This window comes from Coffea arabica, chromosome 4e, assembly GCF_036785885.1.
Source record: "Coffea arabica cultivar ET-39 chromosome 4e, Coffea Arabica ET-39 HiFi, whole genome shotgun sequence".
NCBI lineage: Eukaryota > Viridiplantae > Streptophyta > Magnoliopsida > Gentianales > Rubiaceae > Coffea > Coffea arabica.
In genome coordinates this window covers 3,258,251-3,276,666 of record NC_092317.1, presented here as the reverse complement: position 1 = coordinate 3,276,666, position 18,416 = coordinate 3,258,251, and the positions used below count along the sequence as shown (strand labels likewise).

General features: G+C 39.5%; 3 protein-coding genes and 2 long non-coding RNA genes across 7 annotated transcripts; all 5 read right to left on the bottom strand.

The window, feature by feature from the left end:
- Positions 1-869: 869 nt before the first annotated feature.
- LOC113741604 (glucan endo-1,3-beta-glucosidase 14) lies at positions 870-3,535 on the bottom strand. Its single transcript, XM_027269168.2, has 3 exons — positions 3,214-3,535; positions 1,671-2,695; positions 870-1,121 (listed from the first exon to the last, which is right to left on the bottom strand). Exons 1-3 carry the CDS (start codon positions 3,311-3,313, stop codon positions 1,050-1,052), a joined length of 1,197 nt encoding a protein of 398 aa, XP_027124969.1. The 5' UTR covers positions 3,314-3,535; the 3' UTR covers positions 870-1,049.
- Positions 3,536-4,603: 1,068 nt separating this feature from the next.
- LOC113742961 (uncharacterized) lies at positions 4,604-7,545 on the bottom strand. 3 transcript variants are annotated; one of them, XM_072047182.1, is made up of 3 exons: positions 7,285-7,545; positions 7,088-7,178; positions 4,604-5,660 (listed from the first exon to the last, which is right to left on the bottom strand). In XM_072047182.1, exons 2-3 carry the CDS (start codon positions 7,160-7,162, stop codon positions 4,800-4,802), a joined length of 936 nt encoding a protein of 311 aa, XP_071903283.1. In that variant the 5' UTR covers positions 7,163-7,178; positions 7,285-7,545; the 3' UTR covers positions 4,604-4,799. The 3 variants fall into 3 exon arrangements, with proteins under 3 accessions (XP_071903283.1, XP_027126794.1, XP_027126793.1); XM_027270993.2 differs by having other exon boundaries at positions 7,271-7,544; XM_027270992.2 differs by having other exon boundaries at positions 7,341-7,532.
- A 1,879-nt stretch (positions 7,546-9,424) lies between these two features.
- Positions 9,425-11,268, bottom strand: LOC113742960 (uncharacterized). Its single transcript, XM_027270991.2, has 3 exons — positions 10,484-11,268; positions 10,141-10,313; positions 9,425-9,780 (listed from the first exon to the last, which is right to left on the bottom strand). The coding sequence occupies exons 1-3, from the start codon at positions 11,099-11,101 to the stop codon at positions 9,624-9,626; spliced, it is 948 nt and encodes a 315-aa protein (XP_027126792.1). The 5' UTR covers positions 11,102-11,268; the 3' UTR covers positions 9,425-9,623.
- Positions 11,269-14,111: 2,843 nt separating this feature from the next.
- Positions 14,112-14,873, bottom strand: LOC140005913 (uncharacterized). Its single transcript, XR_011813445.1, has 2 exons — positions 14,798-14,873; positions 14,112-14,675 (listed from the first exon to the last, which is right to left on the bottom strand). It is a non-coding gene; the product is annotated as an uncharacterized lncRNA (long non-coding RNA).
- Positions 14,874-15,508: 635 nt separating this feature from the next.
- LOC113741357 (uncharacterized) lies at positions 15,509-18,042 on the bottom strand. The gene is made up of 3 exons (XR_011813446.1): positions 17,386-18,042; positions 17,157-17,251; positions 15,509-15,649 (listed from the first exon to the last, which is right to left on the bottom strand). It is a non-coding gene; the product is annotated as an uncharacterized lncRNA (long non-coding RNA).
- Positions 18,043-18,416: the final 374 nt, after the last annotated feature.

The following is an 18,416-nucleotide window of genomic DNA, read 5'->3' as shown; positions in this document are numbered from 1 at the left end:
GCTGCAAATGGTGACTAATTCAACTTACATATATGCTGCATTTTTTTTCAAGACAAATGGTACGTCGCCTAATGGAAATTAAGTCTGAGTCGAGATTGACTAATGACTTCAGGTGTAACTAAAAGTGGTCGGGCGGCGTCATGGTAATTAATTATTGGTCGATCCCCTTTACATAATTTTCCAGTGTCAATATGGCACAACTGTTGCTTTGAATATGAAGGAGGTTACAAAATATTTCTTTGAATTATTGTTAATCTCTCTACTGTGGTAAACATTGCTTTGATAACGGTGAATCTAGGAGATTAGAAGTTAAAACTATTACTTACCGTCCTCCATCTTTCGCTCTCTTTCTTCTTGGGTTAATTCCGATAAATTCCCTCAAAAAAAAAAAAAATTTACTCTTCTCTCAAATTGTCCCCCCTAAAAGGTTGATTGCACCAATTTTTCTCTCCCACCCCAAATTTTCTCTTCATTTTCAGTTCTAATTCTTCCTTCAAAACTGTCGAACAAGATAAAGACTAACTAGCTTTCTATCCAAGTTTTAACAACCCAATTTTCTTGTCCACATTTCTCCTTCCAACACGGCCTTGGACTCTAAAAGGAAGCTTGCCACATAGTTGGGGTTTTCAAACACGGAGACCTGTTTACTTTGAAGTTATTGAAGTATCCGCTCACGATTGCTATGCAGAGAATTTGGAAAGGTTAGGTGAGATTTTAATCGATCAGGTATTTGCAAATTACGAATATCAAGCAAATGCGAGGTTAAAGGATAAAAGTGTTTAATTCGTTTTGTCCAAAGATTTCTGGGAAGATTGAGTTAGGTTAGGAGGGTCCAGGGGAAGGGTGGATGAGGCATTGCACCAATCAAATTCAGGAATACTCAAATCACAGAATCAAATAATCAATCAAATATGGATTTCAACTATGTGTACGAAGAGGAAGCTAAAACTTGCTAATTGTAAACTGATTCTGCATCAAACACGTATGAAAAAGGACTCTGGATGCCTTCTCTTTATTAATCTGAATGTCCCTGAAATTTGTCCAAGTCCTCAGATAAAGTGAAACACCAGTATTGTTGCATAAATCAAGTGAATCAGTGAGAATCCACCCAATCGATGATCCTGCAACACAAATGGAGGCATAAAACAGAATCAGTACAGCAAAAGCAACACGGAAGAAAATCTGACATTATGTTTGTTGTGCTTTAATTTCTAAACCAGTTAAAAAGTTCTGTGATCCATTCAGCAATATGTAGCACCCTAGTGTTTGTACCATTATCTCAAATGTCTGTCGAAGCTAAATCCGCAGTAGGCATCCGATGCAAATGACATGTCCCCTTAACAGGGGAAACAAAAATGGCGAAAGAAAAGGAAATGCTGTTGAAGAAGATATAGGCAGAGCAGAGTTTCAATTAGATATTCCGTTAGCTTAAGAATTAAAGACGAATAAATCTCTAAAGCAAAATTTCCCGTCATTACTTGCTTCAAGAAGCAGTCATATATTAAAAAGAGGAAACGTAGTTTAATTAATAACAAAACATTTTGCCGGACCAAAGTTTAGAACCCAAAAGCATGATTTATCATAAGCAAACAGCATCAGATATCAGCACTATGCATCTTAATCATGTAATTCAAGAAGACGATTGATGAACTAAAGAAACATGCGAGGACCTTTAAAGAGTGTGCTGATGAAGGTGCAAGCCCTTTGAATCCAATGTTGTAAGAAATGCTGCCATCAGGTTTGAACAATCCAAAGTTTCTCTCAGAAGTTGGACCAGGCTTCGAGTCCTCATTGAACAGGGCAAAAATGTAAGCCCTCACAGGTATCTTGGGTCTGTAAGGCGTCCCCTTCTTCTTTAGAAGCCTCTTACGCAAGTTTTTGTTGTAAGTCTGAGCATTTTTAATCGTTGCTCCTGGCTCGTTTGCATCTCCCCGTGAAGCCCAACCGGTTTCGGAAACTATAACCGGCATCTTACTGTGCCCAACCTTTTCCAAAGCAGCATAAGCTGCATCAATCTGAGCCTCAAACATGTTATCGTAGTGCAAATTGGTTTTGGCATCATAAATACCAGGATTTCGTTGAGCGAGTGCGTAGTTGATATTAATATGTGAAGGGTCGTTGATGTAGGCCAGAAATGGATAGGCATTTATATAGAACGGAGAACCAATTTGAGAAAAGAACTGCAAAAGTGGTCTCATGTACGGCAGAATACTTTCCTTAAATGCGCCTGCGGATGGGGGAAATGTTGTGGCGAAAACAGCCTCTGAATGCGGGCTTGAGACCTCAATTTTGTCACTCAGGTGAAGCTGCTCGAGGGCATGGTATACATTTTTTACTGCAGGCACTAGAACTTCCCAGAGTTCTACATCAGTAGCTCCAAGGATCTCGTTCCCAACTGCAATTCCTGTTATACTAGTACCTGGAAGGAATGGCTCGACATTTTCCTTCACCCAAGATACAGCATTATCAGGATACACACTCATGTCTTTCAAATTCTCGTTCCCCACTCCAACAATTATCTCAATTCCAGATCCTGAAAAGGCCTTCAAAACTTCATGATCAGCGTCGTAGATTCTGATATTCTTTATCTTTGCTGCCCTGAGAAGTATTGCAACAGTTGCTGGTGGTGGAAGGTTGTCAGCTATCCTACCGTAATTTACTCCATACGTACCCGTAAAACCATGCACCATCAACACTGCCATGATAAGCCAAAAAAAAAAACAAAGGGGTGTTGCATGAACAAAGATATCATCTCTTGCTATAGTTTGATTTGCCAAGGTGATGATGATAAAATAGCAGTTCCAAAGCTACTAGACAGTGTGACATCTTCATGACGAGGCAAGCTAGTAAGTTGCACAAAATCCTGAACATGCTAAACTTGTTGACAGAAACCAAACAATTTATGTAGAAACCAAACATTAGAAGGTGAAACTAAGTCTAAGTTCATCACCAGCAGGAAACCTGGTAAAGCTAAAAAAAGATAGTATCCTTTAAAAATTTTAGCATTCTAGAAAGCACAATTCTTTTTTTAGAGAATAGAGACCTAAGTATAAGCTGATCATGAAAGCTTTTGAGGATCCATCGCATAGATAGAATCTGCATCTGCATGCCCACTTAAAAGTATAATAATACATCTAAAGAGGATAAAAATGTTCTACAGAAAAGGAGGAGGAAGGAAAAGAAATGAAGTCAAGAGATTTTAGAGAAGCATACCATTGGATAAGAAAACATTGAAGAGAAGAAGGAAGCAGAGGCCAAAAGAGTAGAGTCCCATTATCTTGAAAGTCCGAAAAAATGCTGAGTACCATTCCATTGAAGAAATGTAGCCTAATTAGTAGATGGAATTTCTCAGAATTGCAGATAACTTTGTTTGAAATCAAAACGGCGGTTGTCTTTGGAATGGAATGCTTCCAGGGGTGGTTTGCCATGGATGGAGATTACTGACTGACAAAATGAAATAAAAGATTCTAAACCCTGGTCCAGAGATGAATGGCAAATGTAGTTTCTGAGGGACAAATGTTTGGTCCTGCGGGCTTCGAATAGATTCCTAACTTTTGGAGTGTAGTAGTGCATCCAACTTTTCTCTATCTCAAAGTTATACCTTTTCGGCATTTCAATCCTTTTGTGAACACTGAACGCTATATCTCTTGATGCTTCCTCGGAAGATCAACTCAAGAGTTGAGATACAGATTTTGACGTCTCCCTCAATCCTAGATGACTGGATGTGCTGTGCGGACTAATGTGAGTAAGAATCATATTGCCGAGACAGAGATCAAGAGAGACAGAAGTTGCATGGATTAACAACTCTTGGCATAATGATGCATGACTAAAAATCACACACTAATCGGTTTTCTTATCACAAAGATTCCTAACTGCCACTGATTTCAAGATTATCATGAAAAGGAAGATTATTTTATGACCCCTATTTCCTGACGTCCCATTTTTTCTCCAGAGAATTGAGCGTGCCATGAGACATATTTATTTAAATTTGGTCATTGCTTGTGCTAAACCTGGATGCTCCAAAGTGCACCCCTCCTAACCGAGGTTCCGAAACAGAACATAGCGTATTTGAATGGAAGGCTATTTGGAAATCTTTTAGTATTATTTATCACTGTTTTCTTTATAATGTGGTGTACATTAATATGAGATAAAAAAAGAAAAGAAAAGTTGATCCAAAAGATTTTAAAAAATAAAAATAAAAAACTATTCGAAATAAATTTAGAAAAAATTAAAAATTGTGAAGTACATGACATTCCGTGGTTAGAAAGACTAAAGAAATTAGTTTTTTGGTACAAACGGTTGCACCTGCAACCGTTTGTGCCCTTTGTCCGCGCGAGGGGGGGGGGGGGGGACTAAACAACCGTCTGCTTCAACCGTTCAGCGGATGACCATGTGCCCAAATCTAATCCACTCCACGGGACCAAAGCCACACTTTTAAGAGAGACCGTCAGATGCCTTAAAGCTCTTTTTTTCCTTTTTTTTTTTTTAGTATTGTTGGATAAAGCAACAATCAAAAATGTGGACGTGAACTTTTTTTTCATCTAATAAACAGACCAACAACGTATAAAAGATATAAAAGAGCCCTATGTAGAGAATAGCCAAAAACAGTAAACAGTCAATCTAATTTTACTCAATAGCACGAGTCGTAAGAGGATCACAGCATCACAGAAAACTAAGAAAGTCATTTTCTGACCAACTACTAATATCTAAGCACTAATAAACATCAACATTATAGTCGTCCCAAAAAGTTAAGACCGGACACCGGAGACAGGAAATTAAATGAGATGCAGACTATACATTCAGCAGGCAATTGGAGCTGGAGACGGACATTGTGCAGTTTCCCTTTGCCCCGTTTGTTCAACCTTGCGATTTTCCATCACCGCCACTCGCGCATCTTCTACCTGCAACTTTAGCTTGCCATCACACACTTCTACTTCTTTAGTTTCTGCTTCAGGAGGCGCCACACCGTTGGGCAGCTCTTGCTCTACTCCATTGTTTGCTGCAGCAGCAGCAGCAGCTGTTCCTGCCTTGTCTTTTCCTGCAGCATCAGCACCATCATCTTTTCCAATCTCAGTCTCTGGTTTCTCTACCTCTTTAGAGTCCAGCTTCTCTTCCCCTTTTTCAACTGCAATGGGAGCATTCTTATCATCAGTCTCATTCTGCACTCCAACATCTTTTACGCCGTTTTCAACAGTACCATTCTCTTTCACTGTGGAGTCCGGCTCCTTTCTATCTTCAGCATCTGCTTTACCTTCGCCCTCAACTAAAGTTGCCCTGATGATATCATTTCCCCCCTCTGGTTCCTCGCTCTTCTTCTCAGTTGCCCCAGCATCTAGCATATCCTCATGTCCCTTATTCTCAGTTTCCTGTTTGGCAGCATCAGTCTCTTTGTCATCCTTCTTTGCTCCTAGTGATTTACGAGCTCTTTTTTTTGGCGGCTCTTTCTCGGTGGATGGAGGTGTAGCCTTTAACTTCTCACTGATTCTTGCTGATCTTCTAGGAGTTTCGCCCGTGCTCCAATCAAATTCCGAAATTGATGGGTTTCCAGGATGGGACTTCAGGTACTGCTCCAACTGTTTCCGACCACTAATTTCCTCTCCTGTAGGAGCCACAAACACTATTTCATTCTTCCTTGGAGTTCCTCCTTTTTTTGGAATAAACTGCAAACCAACAGATGAAGACCATTCTATAATTAACCGGAAGGGAATCAAGGTCAACGAGTTTCCAGATTTACAAGGATATTCAATTTTGGCATCAATATGCACAGTGCAACTACAATTCACTGCTAAACTTGCCTGCAATTAGACTGGATTCCCTAAGTCAAGATGGACCTACTTCTGAACAAACTTACAAACAAGTTATATCTCTCTGCAAGGATGTTCTGCAGAAGTAGTATAAAGATTTATAAGAGCAGATGACAACTTGCACTTATTCCATCACAGCCAGTGTCATCTAAAGATCAGCAATTAGGAAGTTGCTGCTAAACCGCAGGGCTTCTGGCTACATAGTAGATTGATACAAGAATCCTCAGGGCGGTACAAGACCTAGAGAAACATGTAACGTGCAACAGTAATTGGCTGGGTTAGAGGAAAACGCTGCTTTTTCAATAGGCTCTTCTAGACAAACAAATAAATGACTGGATCACAAAGCTTTCAAGGAACTCGGCTTCACAAATGATGTATAGTTATATACTAGCAAGTGACACCACGACTTGCAGCAATATACGCAAAAGAAACCCAAAATTGAAGAGTACCATGTCGTAGTTTTGGCCGTTCAAAAAGCAGTCTGTAAACCTAATTGAAACTGAAGAAAACATACATCAGACACCCTACACCTGTGAAATGCTGGATTAATGACTGAATCTCAACAACACGCATGCAACACCCAAAAGAGTTTGTACCAATTTGACTCACCATCTCATCTTCCTTGTAAACAAATACATAGAAAGATAAAGAAGCCTCAAGAAATATTTTTCCTAAATTTGCTTTCTACCAGATAACATATGTAAACTAATCACCAGAGCACATAAATCCCCATTTCCCTTAAAAAAAAAAAAAAGACAAAGAAGAAAATATAACAACAAAAAGTGCATATTACGAGCACGGCTTCTAAAACAGATGCAATAAGAGTTTTTTTTTTTGGGTTAAAAAAAGAGTCTTTTGGGGACGAATATACAGAAAAATATTAAATACCAGATATATTTCTCAGCCCACTCTAAGAGATGATTTTTACCCAAGGGAGAGCAGGCGAAAAAAAAAAAGAGGGAAATAGATATATAAATGATTTTGAAAATTAGCGTCTGAACACTTATTTTTTTGCACTTACAACAACCTAGGAAATGTGTCGTACAAAACAAACTACCAAAAGCTTTATCCACCCAACAAAAGTTTGACCCTCTATTATTCTACTAAATCATTTAACACAAGAACACAGGAATTCACCCCACACACAGAACAAGCACTAAATCAGCAGAAAAAGCTAAAATATGAGCTTAGCCCACTGGGAAAAAAAGAGCAAAACAAAAAGAGTATCTTGGTGTTTAAAAAAACTTATTAGTAAAAAAAAAAAAAAAAAAAAAGGTGGGTACCAATTTCTTCCAAGAAGCAGGGGCAGGCAGCTCCACTGACACAACTTCCTCCTTGTTGACAGCAATACTTGCCATGTCTTGATTCTTCTACCTGCAAATTCCAAATAAACCGCTTCAGCAGCAAAACCAACATACAAAAGTTCCAACTAAAATTCCCGACAAACCTTGGAACTTAAAACTAACCAAACATTTCCCACCTGAACTAGAAAGTACACGGGAAATCCTAAGACTTCCGTTAGTACCATATCCATACCTGAGGCCTGGGGGTGCTAGAGAGCAACTATAAAAACTGCTGAGAAAAAAGAAAAAAAATCTCCTCCCGTCGTTTTGTCTCCGTTCTCCTCTGATTTTATCAAATTTATGGTAGCAGTAGTCTTGACACTTAAAGTCCTAAATATGAGGAAAGCAGCCAGGAAAGAAATGTGATAAACCGACCTTGAAAGGTACAAAAGATTTTTTATTATTCATTGGAAGACCTGGATTTTTTATTTACGTGACACGTGTCAGCTTTTATGTCGGAAGATGATGATTTGTCCCCCACGAAAGGTCTGTTCTCATATGTATGGAGTATAATATATTCGCTTGGCCTCGGTTAAGCTAGCAAAATGGAAGGTCCCCGATTTTGCTAACGTGTCCGTGACAGAGGAGTTGTTTTGGGATTTCGCGATCGTCCTTCGCTGTTACCTTATCTTCTCTCTTTGCATGCTAAGCTATACCGTCGGCGGATCTCCCTTTTCCTTTCGCGCGCCATTGAGCACGTGTCGGACACGATGAGTTGGAGATTTTTGGGGGAGGGGTAATTGAGATGCACGTGCGTGGGAGTGAGGGTGGGAGGAGGAGATGCAGATGGGACGTGAAGCCGTAGGATGGAGCATATAATGGATAACGTACCCGAAATGCGGTGGTGAAGTGGATTGGAATGCGGGGGTTTTAGTTCCGAAAGCGGGAAATTGCAGACGTGAGGGGAGTTCGCACGTGGACATTGTTTTGGCGCACGTGCTTTGCTTCGGTTCCGGGGTCACGAACTCAACGGTTGTTGAGATTACCCACCCGCTCACGCCGCTGAAAGTTGAAAGCAAAAAAGGTTGCGGGGAGCCGGGCGGATTTTGGCGGGAATCACGTGGGGCCCGATCAAAGTCAAGGAGTCAACAAAACTGCAGAGGAGGCCGCAAACCTGGGCCTGTCGAGTCGATGAATGCAATTCGCCGCGAAGGCTCCCTGGGCCTTTCACCAAGGTTCACAAACAATTTTTTTTTTTTTTGTGTAAGCCATACTGTTCTAGAATTGTAGGAGATGCAAAATGGACCCAAGTTCATTTAGCAGACAGACCCAATGGAGCTGGACCATGAACTCAAGCTTAATCAACTTTTTTTTGGGTAAAGTTGATAGTATTTTCTGTGTAAGGGCAGGAGAGAAGAAAAATGAGCATGGAACGCCAGTGAAAAAAAAAAGCTTCCAAGCTTCGAATATATATATATATATATACTACCACTTGAATGGAAAACTACTTCAAATGGAGCCCAAGCAAGGGTCGAATCATTAATCACAATCCACTATAAAATGTCACGCTCAAACCTCTAGCCAAGCAGTTCATTGAAAGGGTATTGGACCAAGCAGGCGTGATTAAAAGTAAGTAAGTAGGGTCTAAATTTATTATTGTCAGCTGGAAGTAGGATCTGCCGTCAAATAAATATGCAGTGGCACTTTGTCACATACATATGAAGGATTCCAATCACAACCGCAAGATACCAAAACTAGAAGTTTTGCAAAATTGCCGTAGTTAGATTAGACCCTCAAATAAAAAACCACGCGCAAATACTCGTAGTCACCAGGAAAAATATCTGGCCGATTACTTCAACATTTAAATGAGCAGACAACAATAATAATAACATGTGAAACTCACGTGGAACAAATACGGGAGATACATCACAACTCGAGAAAATCCCTTGCCAAGGAATCTGAGAGATCTTTTTGCTTCAAAAATATCTAAAGTCGAAAGCAAAGCCAACCCAACCCAATTCTTGACCACTAAACTGTGGAGAGAATCAAATGCAAAACAAATTACAAAAATTCATAACAGCAAAGCACCTTTGCCACAGTAGCTTTCCCCTACAAGAACCATATCCTAGTCGAAGGAACTGCAAAAGATTTTATTAGCTTAAATGAACTACGACCGCCATAACCCCCCCCCCCCCCCCCCCCCCAAACAACCAAAAAATAAAAAAATCCTACTGCTTCCTCTAGCACAGCTTGCTAAACACGTACCTACCAGCAGACAACCAAAATAATCCTAAATTGGCGTTTTTCAATCATAATTCCTCATCTTATCTTAAAGAATAAACAAAAGTTGATCTTTATTCATGCTAACATATACACATCAACTTTGAAACTCGTCATCAAAAATTCACGAAATTACTACTAATTCAGGGCAAAAAGCAGATGTTAGGATTTGCCAGTAAGACTCCTGACTACTACGAATTACTACTATATGAACAATAATGACTATGGCAGAGAGATGAGTAGGAGACACAGAGAATCAAGAAGCCGCGGTAAGTGGATATCCGCGTGATGCTCCTCCATAGAATGTTGCTGATGAATTACCACCATCCTTTCCATATTGGCTTGATGCATCTTCTTCCTCCTCCTCCTCCTCAGCATCCCATAGAAACCGAGCATACGAAGCAAGCACATAGCTACACCACAAACCGACTTCCATTAATTTCAAAGAGATTCCAGAACAAACAAATCAAACACAGCACAAATTTCCCAAAATTTCAGCCAAAACAAGATGATGATACATGTACTTCCACTTAACTTGCTTGCATACATAGCACCAGTAAAACCTGGCGTTTGATTCTTAGCAAATTTATCTTTGGTTTTATGATTTACCTACCGAGCTTTTGACAGCAGATTAACTGAACTAACCAATACAGCAAAAGTCAAGACCAATTCTACGTCAACCAACTGCACTATTATTAAGGAAAGCCATACTAACTCTACACCAAAAAAATCAAATCAAATAATTTTTTATATACATGGTGGGCAACTCTTACCAGTCATCAGGGTCAGATTGAACAGCTTGATCAAAGTAAGTCTTGGCACGGGGTGCATCCTTTTGCGTTTGCCATATTAGGTCAGCATACAGTGAAAGAACATTTCCATCGCTTGGGTTAGCCAAAATTGCTCTTCCGCAGTACTCCTCAGCTTTATCTAACTCTCCCTTCACCTATTCAACAAATTCAATTCCACAAATAATCAGACTAAATGTACCAAGAAAACCCAAAAGAACTAGTACTAACTTTCTTTGAAATTAAAAAACATACAACAAATAAATAAAACGTTGTTCAAGAAAGGAGGAGGAAAAAGAAAAAGGCAAAAAACAAAAAAGATAGTTACCTCCTTTAGGAACTTGGCATAATTCGCAAGTAATAAAGCATTGCCCGGATTGGCTTCGATCATTTTCTGATAGTACGCGTCCGTACTATCATGCCCATGCCACCTATTCGAATCATACGAATCCGAACCAAATCCGGACCCATCTCCACCATCTGACCCGCCACCTCCTCCACCACCACCACAAACCCTCCCCCCACCTCCGCCAGCGCCACCGCCTCCCACCACCAGAGTCTGCAAAACCTTCTCCTTCTCCACCGCGGCCACACACCCGTCCTCCTCGGCGGCAGCCGCGGGCTCCCCCAAGCCCGAGCTGGACAACAGCCTCTCCAACTCTTCTTCCTTGGCCTCCTTGAGCTTCACCGGCTTTGGCGTCTTGGGGCGCTTAATGTGGATATCCTTTTCCTTCTTGGAAGCTGGCTGGTGGTCCCTGAGATCGGAGTCATGGACGGGTCGAAGTGGACTGGCGCAACCTGGGATATCATCGATGGCGAATGAGGCAGAGAGAGAGACGGATCGGGTGCGGGTGAGTTGGGGTAGATGATCGGGTTCAGGAGATGACCCGGATGAGTTTGGAAGCCATGAACTTAGGATGGGCGAGGATGAACTCCTCAGTAACATTTTTTTGTTGATCAAGTATTCCCAGAAGATGACAGAGACCTCACCTCTCGAGACTCCCCTTGGAGAGGGAGAGAGAGGCAGGAGAGCGTTTTAGCGAGGGTTTTTATACCTAGTAGTCTGCTACAGCAGCTTCACTAGTAGACGATGGAAGGCTAATGATTTTGATGGACTTGTAAGGATTGATCACTGAATTGGGGCCGTTGGATTGAATCTCGGGACAAAATGTAATTAGGGATGCGATCGAGTTTATCAATCCGAAAATTCCCCTAATCAAATTGAATTGACAAAAAAAAAAAAAAAAATTTTGAATTGAGATCGATTGGCAAATTTTGTGCAAAAAAAGAAAAATTGAACTTGAATATTTTCTGACTTAGGTTTTTCGTTCATGTATTATAGTAATTTTTTTTAAATTACCATGTCAATTAAAATTGAACTTGAAAAATTTTTCCTTTTCTCTTATTAATTGTTATTTTGTTTATCCTTCTTCCTAATAAAAATGATTGTAAATCAGTGGAGAAAATTGAACTTGAATTGAAACTCCCCGTCATCGGAGCCGTTTTGGCAATAACCAAAACTGGTGAAAATGCGGGATGGGGGCGAACTTTCAACCCATGACTGGCTCGGGCGGCTGATAAGGATGGGGCCTCCAGGAGTTTGTCTCTGATGGGGATTGTCGATGTATGGACGGTCTAAAATCGGTGGAAAGAATTGAGTCTGTAACATCAGGTTAAAGTGGTGATAAAATGTCTGCCGGAAGTGGGGTTTCCATCATCCATGTGATTGAGGCCAACGGCACGCAATGGGTTGAAAAGATTGATGTAAAAGAGCAACTTGGCTAACGCTAGCCCCAAAAAAATAAAGATATAGTAGTATATAATAGAATTGTTTCATTTCAAGTCCAAACTAGATATTTACTGCAATTTGGCTTGGATTTTTTGACCCTCCTACTCTGGCATCCACCATGGGAAAGGATTAATTGGTAAACAAATAAAAATACTATACCTCACCATTACCAGGAAAAGCAACAAGAAGGTTTTGTTGACAACTTGATTGCGGAGACCCTTTTAACACTACTACTAGTCTTTTGTCTTTATTGTAAAAAAATACGTCACGGTCATGCGCCAAGTTAATAAAAGCACAGTAGTATCTCCCAGCGTTAACCTTTCCCAGTGATTACCATGGTTGAAGGTCGCAGTCGCAGTCACGATTGCGATCACGGCCCGAATCATTCTATATCGATTTGGACATATTAATCACGATTTTCAATGAGATATAAATTTTTAAAATATTTAATATTTTAAAATTATAAAAAAATATATGATAATTAAAAAATTCATAAAAATAATACAAATTCAAGTTGACTCGGAGTGATTCGATCGTTTTAACTTTTCACGGTGACGTCTTGACAAGTCAAATATCTCGAAATCGTATCATTCAAATATCGTATCGGGAGGGCTCGAGACGGTAATGACTCAGCCGAGTTCGAGAAATCGAACTAACAGGTCAAAGACCGAGAAATCGGCTCAATCTTTGAACCATGGTGATTACAGGTCATTTCTCTGTTCTTGACTTTTCTTTATAAGTAGCACTTCACTAGACGTACAGGTTCGGGTTTTAAGGAATGAAGGCATGGCCGACCCCAGAAATCGAACTAACCGGGAAGTACATTAATTTTCACTGTGGTATTACCAAACTCACAACCTGAAATGTGCGCCAGAACGAGAGATAATTCGATTCTGGCGTCGCTTACTTTCTGGGGATAATATATTTTATTGCGAAATTGGCCTAGATTTTTCCAGGCTGACAGAGACCGGCGAACAGTGCTGGCCCTCATGAGTCATGCCATGCTATCCCGTTTATACCTTCTAATAAAAAGCTTTGCGGTCTACCGAAAAGAGGTTCAGCTGTCGTATGGGTATGCCAGATTTTTGTAGTAATAGTAAAATGCAGGAGGGAATGAATGATCAGATGCGAAGCTTCTGAGTTGAATTTTATAAGAAACCGAAAAGGGGAAAAATTAACGAACTAACCCATAATAAAATAAAACGACGCTCATTCATGACTGCCCAGCCAATAACTTTTAAGAAGGCGATTCATCGATTACCGATTATTGGTACCCAATGGGAGCCTGCGTTAACCTAAAACACTCCCGAAGTAGCAGCAGATGGCAGCATTTGAACAACCGTCGCATATAAAAATTGCCTAAACGATACGGTACACAAGAGCTGTAATCCCTCAATAGGGAGTCGGTGTCATCAAGGGGCCCACTACCACTTTTTGGAATATATGACATATCACCAGCTTCTGTCTTCCATAATTAATCATGTCGGAGAACAGTTCCTAGTCATTATTATTAATCTGAAAGAGCATCAATCCAATTGATAGCTTCTTTTACTTTCGTTTCATTCGCGACCGCGCATGCTCCTCTGCTTCTCGTTTCTTCCCCTTCTTTTCGCAGGTGAACATCCAAAGCAAGGGGGAGAAGAGAAGTGATAGGATTTTTGAGGAAGCGGCGACGGAGGATTTAGCACTATGAGAGAGCGTTTAGGAGGATACAAGTTTATGTCCCACCATTTTGACTGACTGATGTATGCTTTTTCAAAAGTTGATCGAGGATTCATTCAGGTCGTTTTTGTCCAGCTACTGCAAAGAGGAAGATGAAAACACGGCACGTAAAAAGCAGGGAACCAAACCGCATTCGTACGAGCAACAAAAATTTTCTTTCCCTTCCTCGTATATGTTGCTGCTAACATAACCACCTCAAGCAACAATATCTGCAGTAGAGGAGAACGCATGCTTAACCAATCATATTTCAAACTAAGACATCTAGTTCCATTTGAATAGAGCATCTCCCACCCCATGCAGAACGCAACAAGGTATGGTGAGGAAGTTTCTGCAACGAGGCATGTTACTGCAAGACTAAGAAGGGATGCCGAGATAACAAAAAATTACAGAGACTGCGATTCAAATGCAGCATATCAAGGGCAAAACAACTCCTATGAAAAGAAAATGAGAGCACAACGGAACACATTAGCCTTTGATAAATCAGAAAAGATCAGAAAAAACACAAGGTCAATTTATAATTACAACTGCTTTTCCTTTTCCTCACCCCCTCCGAGCAAACTCCTCACACACCTAAAAGATGAAAATGGGACCTTCCCATGCTAGATACATACACCAAACCTGCAGCATCCCCTAGGAACATATTATCGCCAAAGGACATTTACTTCACATACCCTATCTGCTAGAAATTGATTCAAATGCACAGTAGTTTCTTTGTGAAGTAGGTTTCTTAATAGTCATAAAGTACTTTTTACCATGAAAGCTCAATCAAGTCCGCAATCAGATTACATAAACACGTCAAAAATCCACAAATAGAAAACTTAAAAGAGTTTAACAGACATTCAACGAAATTAAGGATCAAACTATTTGGAGAGAAGGGGAGAGAAAAATGAGAGTACCCGAGTGTATGATTCTTCATGGTAGTCTTGCAGATAACCAGATTCTGATCATACCACAGTCAAAATTTGAAGCATGAAATCACCAGAACTTGCATTGGTTCAGGGTAGAACAGCTGAGATAAACAATGGATTAAGTGTATAAGGTAGACAGCCCATTACTTATTGGAGAGACATTTCACCAAAAGGAGAAATAAAAATAAGGAACTAAATATTCATATATAATGATGAGAGTTACAAGGTGGTGGTTCAAAGGAAAACGCATTTCCCAGGATTTTGTCTCTCCTCATTAAATATGTACGGTGACGTCCTACCTCCTAAGACAAAGTATTTAGATAGGAAATTAGATTCTCATAACACAGAAACCATCCTCAGCAACAATTTAATAGAGAAAAAAATCTCTCTGCCGCTCCATCTCTTTTCCTCTTTGAGTCAACAAATATTCAGAGGATGCAGTTCACTTGTGTCATGTATGCAAGAAATGGCAGGGTTGGTAGCACTTAGTTTCCTTGATTAAGGACCTTGGTTCAAGTACTTGCAGCATGAAGGTTAGGATGGGCTATCACCCGCTGCCTCCAATGAGTTCTTATGCGTTAATTGGCAAAATAATTTCCATGCCAGCTCTTCTAGTACCTTTTTTTTCACTGAATCATAGGAACTTTTCCAGCAACAAGATAAGTTGATTACCAACCACAAAAAAGATGATGGCATCATCACAGTTCCAAATATGTAGTGAATACAGTGTAACATTCTTGGATACAAGAAGTGATCAAACCCAGTGAACAGCCTCAGAATATCATGTGAAGGCAGATATAAGAACTGAAATCACATGAATTTCATAGGGATTTTCTCATTATTTGTTGGTTTGATTACAAGATTGACCGCTTTACTTGTCCATGTTATGCTTAACTTCTATAAAATATACACGACAAACGCTTACTATCTCATCTTCTAAATCGAGATCCATTCTTTGGTCTTCCAATATTTCTCCCATCCCACACGCAAGACCAGAAGAAAAGAGACATCCAGAAGAGAACAGCAAAGAAGATCCGCACAGTATCTTTAATCCTAGAGAAACTTGAAATGAGTCCTGCGGCAGGGATAGCAAGATTAAGCAATTAAGTTTTAAATCAGACAAGTAGCATAACAGAATCATGTAGCACTAGCATATTACGTCCTTGCTTTATCCTCATGCTACATCTTGCAGATAAAGTAGACATCTGGAGTCAGGCTAATGAGATGATATACGATAAAGATAAAAATGAATGGGGCAAAAAGGTTCAAGCAACTGAATTCAAGGTTGCAATGGTTTGTTAACAAGGACTCATCAACTCCACTTAGATTTAAAAATATTTTTTACTAAGTAAAACTGCACCTGGATAAGCCTGAAGCATAAATACAGTAAAACTTTCCTAAGATAAGCCAAAACAGAAAAAATAGCCAGTCAATATCGAAATCAATAGCCTCCAGTACCACCATAATCTCATCCATCCACGCATTTCATAAATCACTTAGGCTGTGTTTAGTTCTCTATAAGAAGTAAAATAGGATTGGAAATTTTGAATTGGAATTATATCATAAGGAATGAGTACAGTTACTTAAACTGCTAACAGGAGAAACAAAAAGTTATTTTTATCCATGGTGCAGTCCATGTAAAACGATTAGTGCAGTTTTCTTACTTGGCAATGTAAAATGGCTTTTTGAACGGTCTAATCTTCATTCTTCCACAATAGTTTGTGAGAGAAAATTTCCATTAGCAAAACATACATAAGGGAGTACAAATAGTTAAATTTCCATAACGAGAAAGCAACTTTCTTTCATTCATTCAATTTAATACATTTCTTGATTGATGACAACAAAGTTTTGCAATTTGGCATTGAAACACAATTTCTTGACTTTACGCTTTCATATATTAAGTTCATAATTTCCACTTTGATCCGATGCATTAATTAAATAAACAATTGCAAGTTGACATTTATGAAGTAAAAAATTGTCAGAACCATTGCAGTGACTATTTTAGCGTGATTGATTGGTGATGAAAAAAGATTTCAATTTGATGTAACTACATGTGTACGTGAATCCAATTATCTTCTGAAGGAGAACCCAAAATGGTTGTCTCATTCGATAATTAATTAACTTTTTACTGATGGAGCAACCAGCAGAGCGGCCACAAAATTGTGAAAGCAATCAAAACTAGTAATTAATTCAATACATGCAGACTTGCGTAGCTGTAAATTCCCTACAATTTCACATTCAAGAAAAGGATGGACACTTAAAAATCAAAAAGCCCTTTCTCTTTTGCCTAGCCATAACTCCACAAGAGCCTCACCATCTTCTGAATCCATTTCTTCATGCTGTTTCTAAACATCTGTTTCTTAAACAGCTTAATACTGGCCAAAATATAATATATAAGCTCAATCAAGGCAAAGCCCAGTTCAACAAAATCCCTTTCTTTCCAAGTATCGAACTCATAACCTAGTTGAGCTAGTTAAGTACGTTAAAAGAGAAAGCCACAAATATATGCAGAAATTCAGGGAATCTCAATAACAGAAGAATCGAATGAGCTGGGTAATACTAGCTAATAGCTCAGTAATTACCTGAGGAAGGAGGTGGATTATCTCCAGGAGGCGGGTCCAACTGCGGGGGTGATGGTGGGCCAGGGCTGGTGGCACGGCAGTGGGTAGACCATTTTCTGGGATGGGAGGATGACAATAGACACGAGCGGTGAAGATGAGGGATATAAGTGGTAGTGAATTGAGTACGACTACAGAAGGATGCTAAACAATTGAAGAAAGTAGGAGAAAAGGTGGTGGAATTGGGCCATACCAGGAGGCGGTGGTTGTGGTTGTGGTTGTGGTTGTGGTGGAGGTGCAAGCTCGTGGGAGGAAAACGGGAGCCCATGGTGGTTGTTTAGGGAAGTTCCAAGGGTTTCTCTGAATTAGCAAGTTAGTAGTAATTAACCGGTAAGACGGACACCCTTTTTTTTTTTTTTAAATACAGTTTTCATTTCATTAGTCCAAGCCAAACCGCCAGTCATTTGCGGTTTAAAATTAATTTTATTTCTGCAAGCTCATATTCTCCCTTTTTCCTTTTTCCCTTTCCTGTGTCTATGAAGCCTCCATTATTCAACCCTTGTGACGTAGACAAAATAAAGGCCACTTCCTTTTTGGAATATACTACTGGATGTAAAATAATTTTGAATAGGATGTTATTTGAAATAACACCACCGTAACACAGGAAAAAAAAAATAATGTGACGTATACGAGATAAAGTAGTAATTGAGAATTTTAACGTATTATGATATAAGCGAAATAATATTTTAAACAAATTAAATATTCAAACACAACATATTTTTTCGTGAAAAATAACAAATCTAAGCAAAATTAACCTTTGGATGGAGACCGGCAAAATTGGTCTCGGAAATCAAATGTAACCAGGTACAGAATATCTGTCTTTTTGTGTTGTTTTTGGTCCCTAAAATTTTTTTTTATGGCCGTTCAAAAATAAGTAGTGCATCTTAAAACTATACATTTGCAATTTTGCAGAGCACACAACTTGGATTCATTGGCTAAGATTTTTGGGAAAATTTTGGGTACATCTGTATCCAGCATCACCACCTGGCGACTATTTAGATGTTCAACTCATTAATACGACATCAACTTATGTCATGTGTCATAACGGTGACATAGATATAGACATATACTTCAATAGTTACAAGATTTAAGAGTAGCATATTCTTGGATGAAGCCCATCCAAGAAAGTGACCTCCCGGGTGCGGACTAATTGCGAGTCCTCAGCGTCACAATTAATGGTCAGGAGAAGGATTGGATTAGATAGCAAGATAGGAAGAATTTTAA

Bases quoted from the DNA above. Each gene is read 5' to 3' on its own strand.
- LOC113742960 (XM_027270991.2), bottom strand. From the start codon at position 11,101: ATGTTACTGAGGAGTTCATCCTCGCCCATCCTAAGTTCATGGCTTCCA. The intron at 10,314-10,483 runs GTAACTATCTTT...TTTGTTGAATAG, and splicing joins ATGCCAAGTTCCTAAAGGAG to GTGAAGGGAGAGTTAGATAA. The intron at 9,781-10,140 runs GTAAGAGTTGCC...TTTGTGGTGTAG, and splicing joins CAATCTGACCCTGATGACTG to CTATGTGCTTGCTTCGTATG.
- LOC113742961 (XM_072047182.1), bottom strand. From the start codon at position 7,162: ATGGCAAGTATTGCTGTCAACAAGGAGGAAGTTGTGTCAGTGGAGCTG. The intron at 5,661-7,087 runs GTACCCACCTTT...GTTGGTTTGCAG, and splicing joins CTGCTTCTTGGAAGAAATTG to TTTATTCCAAAAAAAGGAGG.
- LOC113741604 (XM_027269168.2), bottom strand. From the start codon at position 3,313: ATGGAATGGTACTCAGCATTTTTTCGGACTTTCAAGATAATGGGACTC. The intron at 2,696-3,213 runs GTATGCTTCTCT...TTATCATGGCAG, and splicing joins CAATGTTTTCTTATCCAATG to TGTTGATGGTGCATGGTTTT. The intron at 1,122-1,670 runs GTCCTCGCATGT...TTTGTGTTGCAG, and splicing joins CATCAGCACACTCTTTAAAG to GATCATCGATTGGGTGGATT.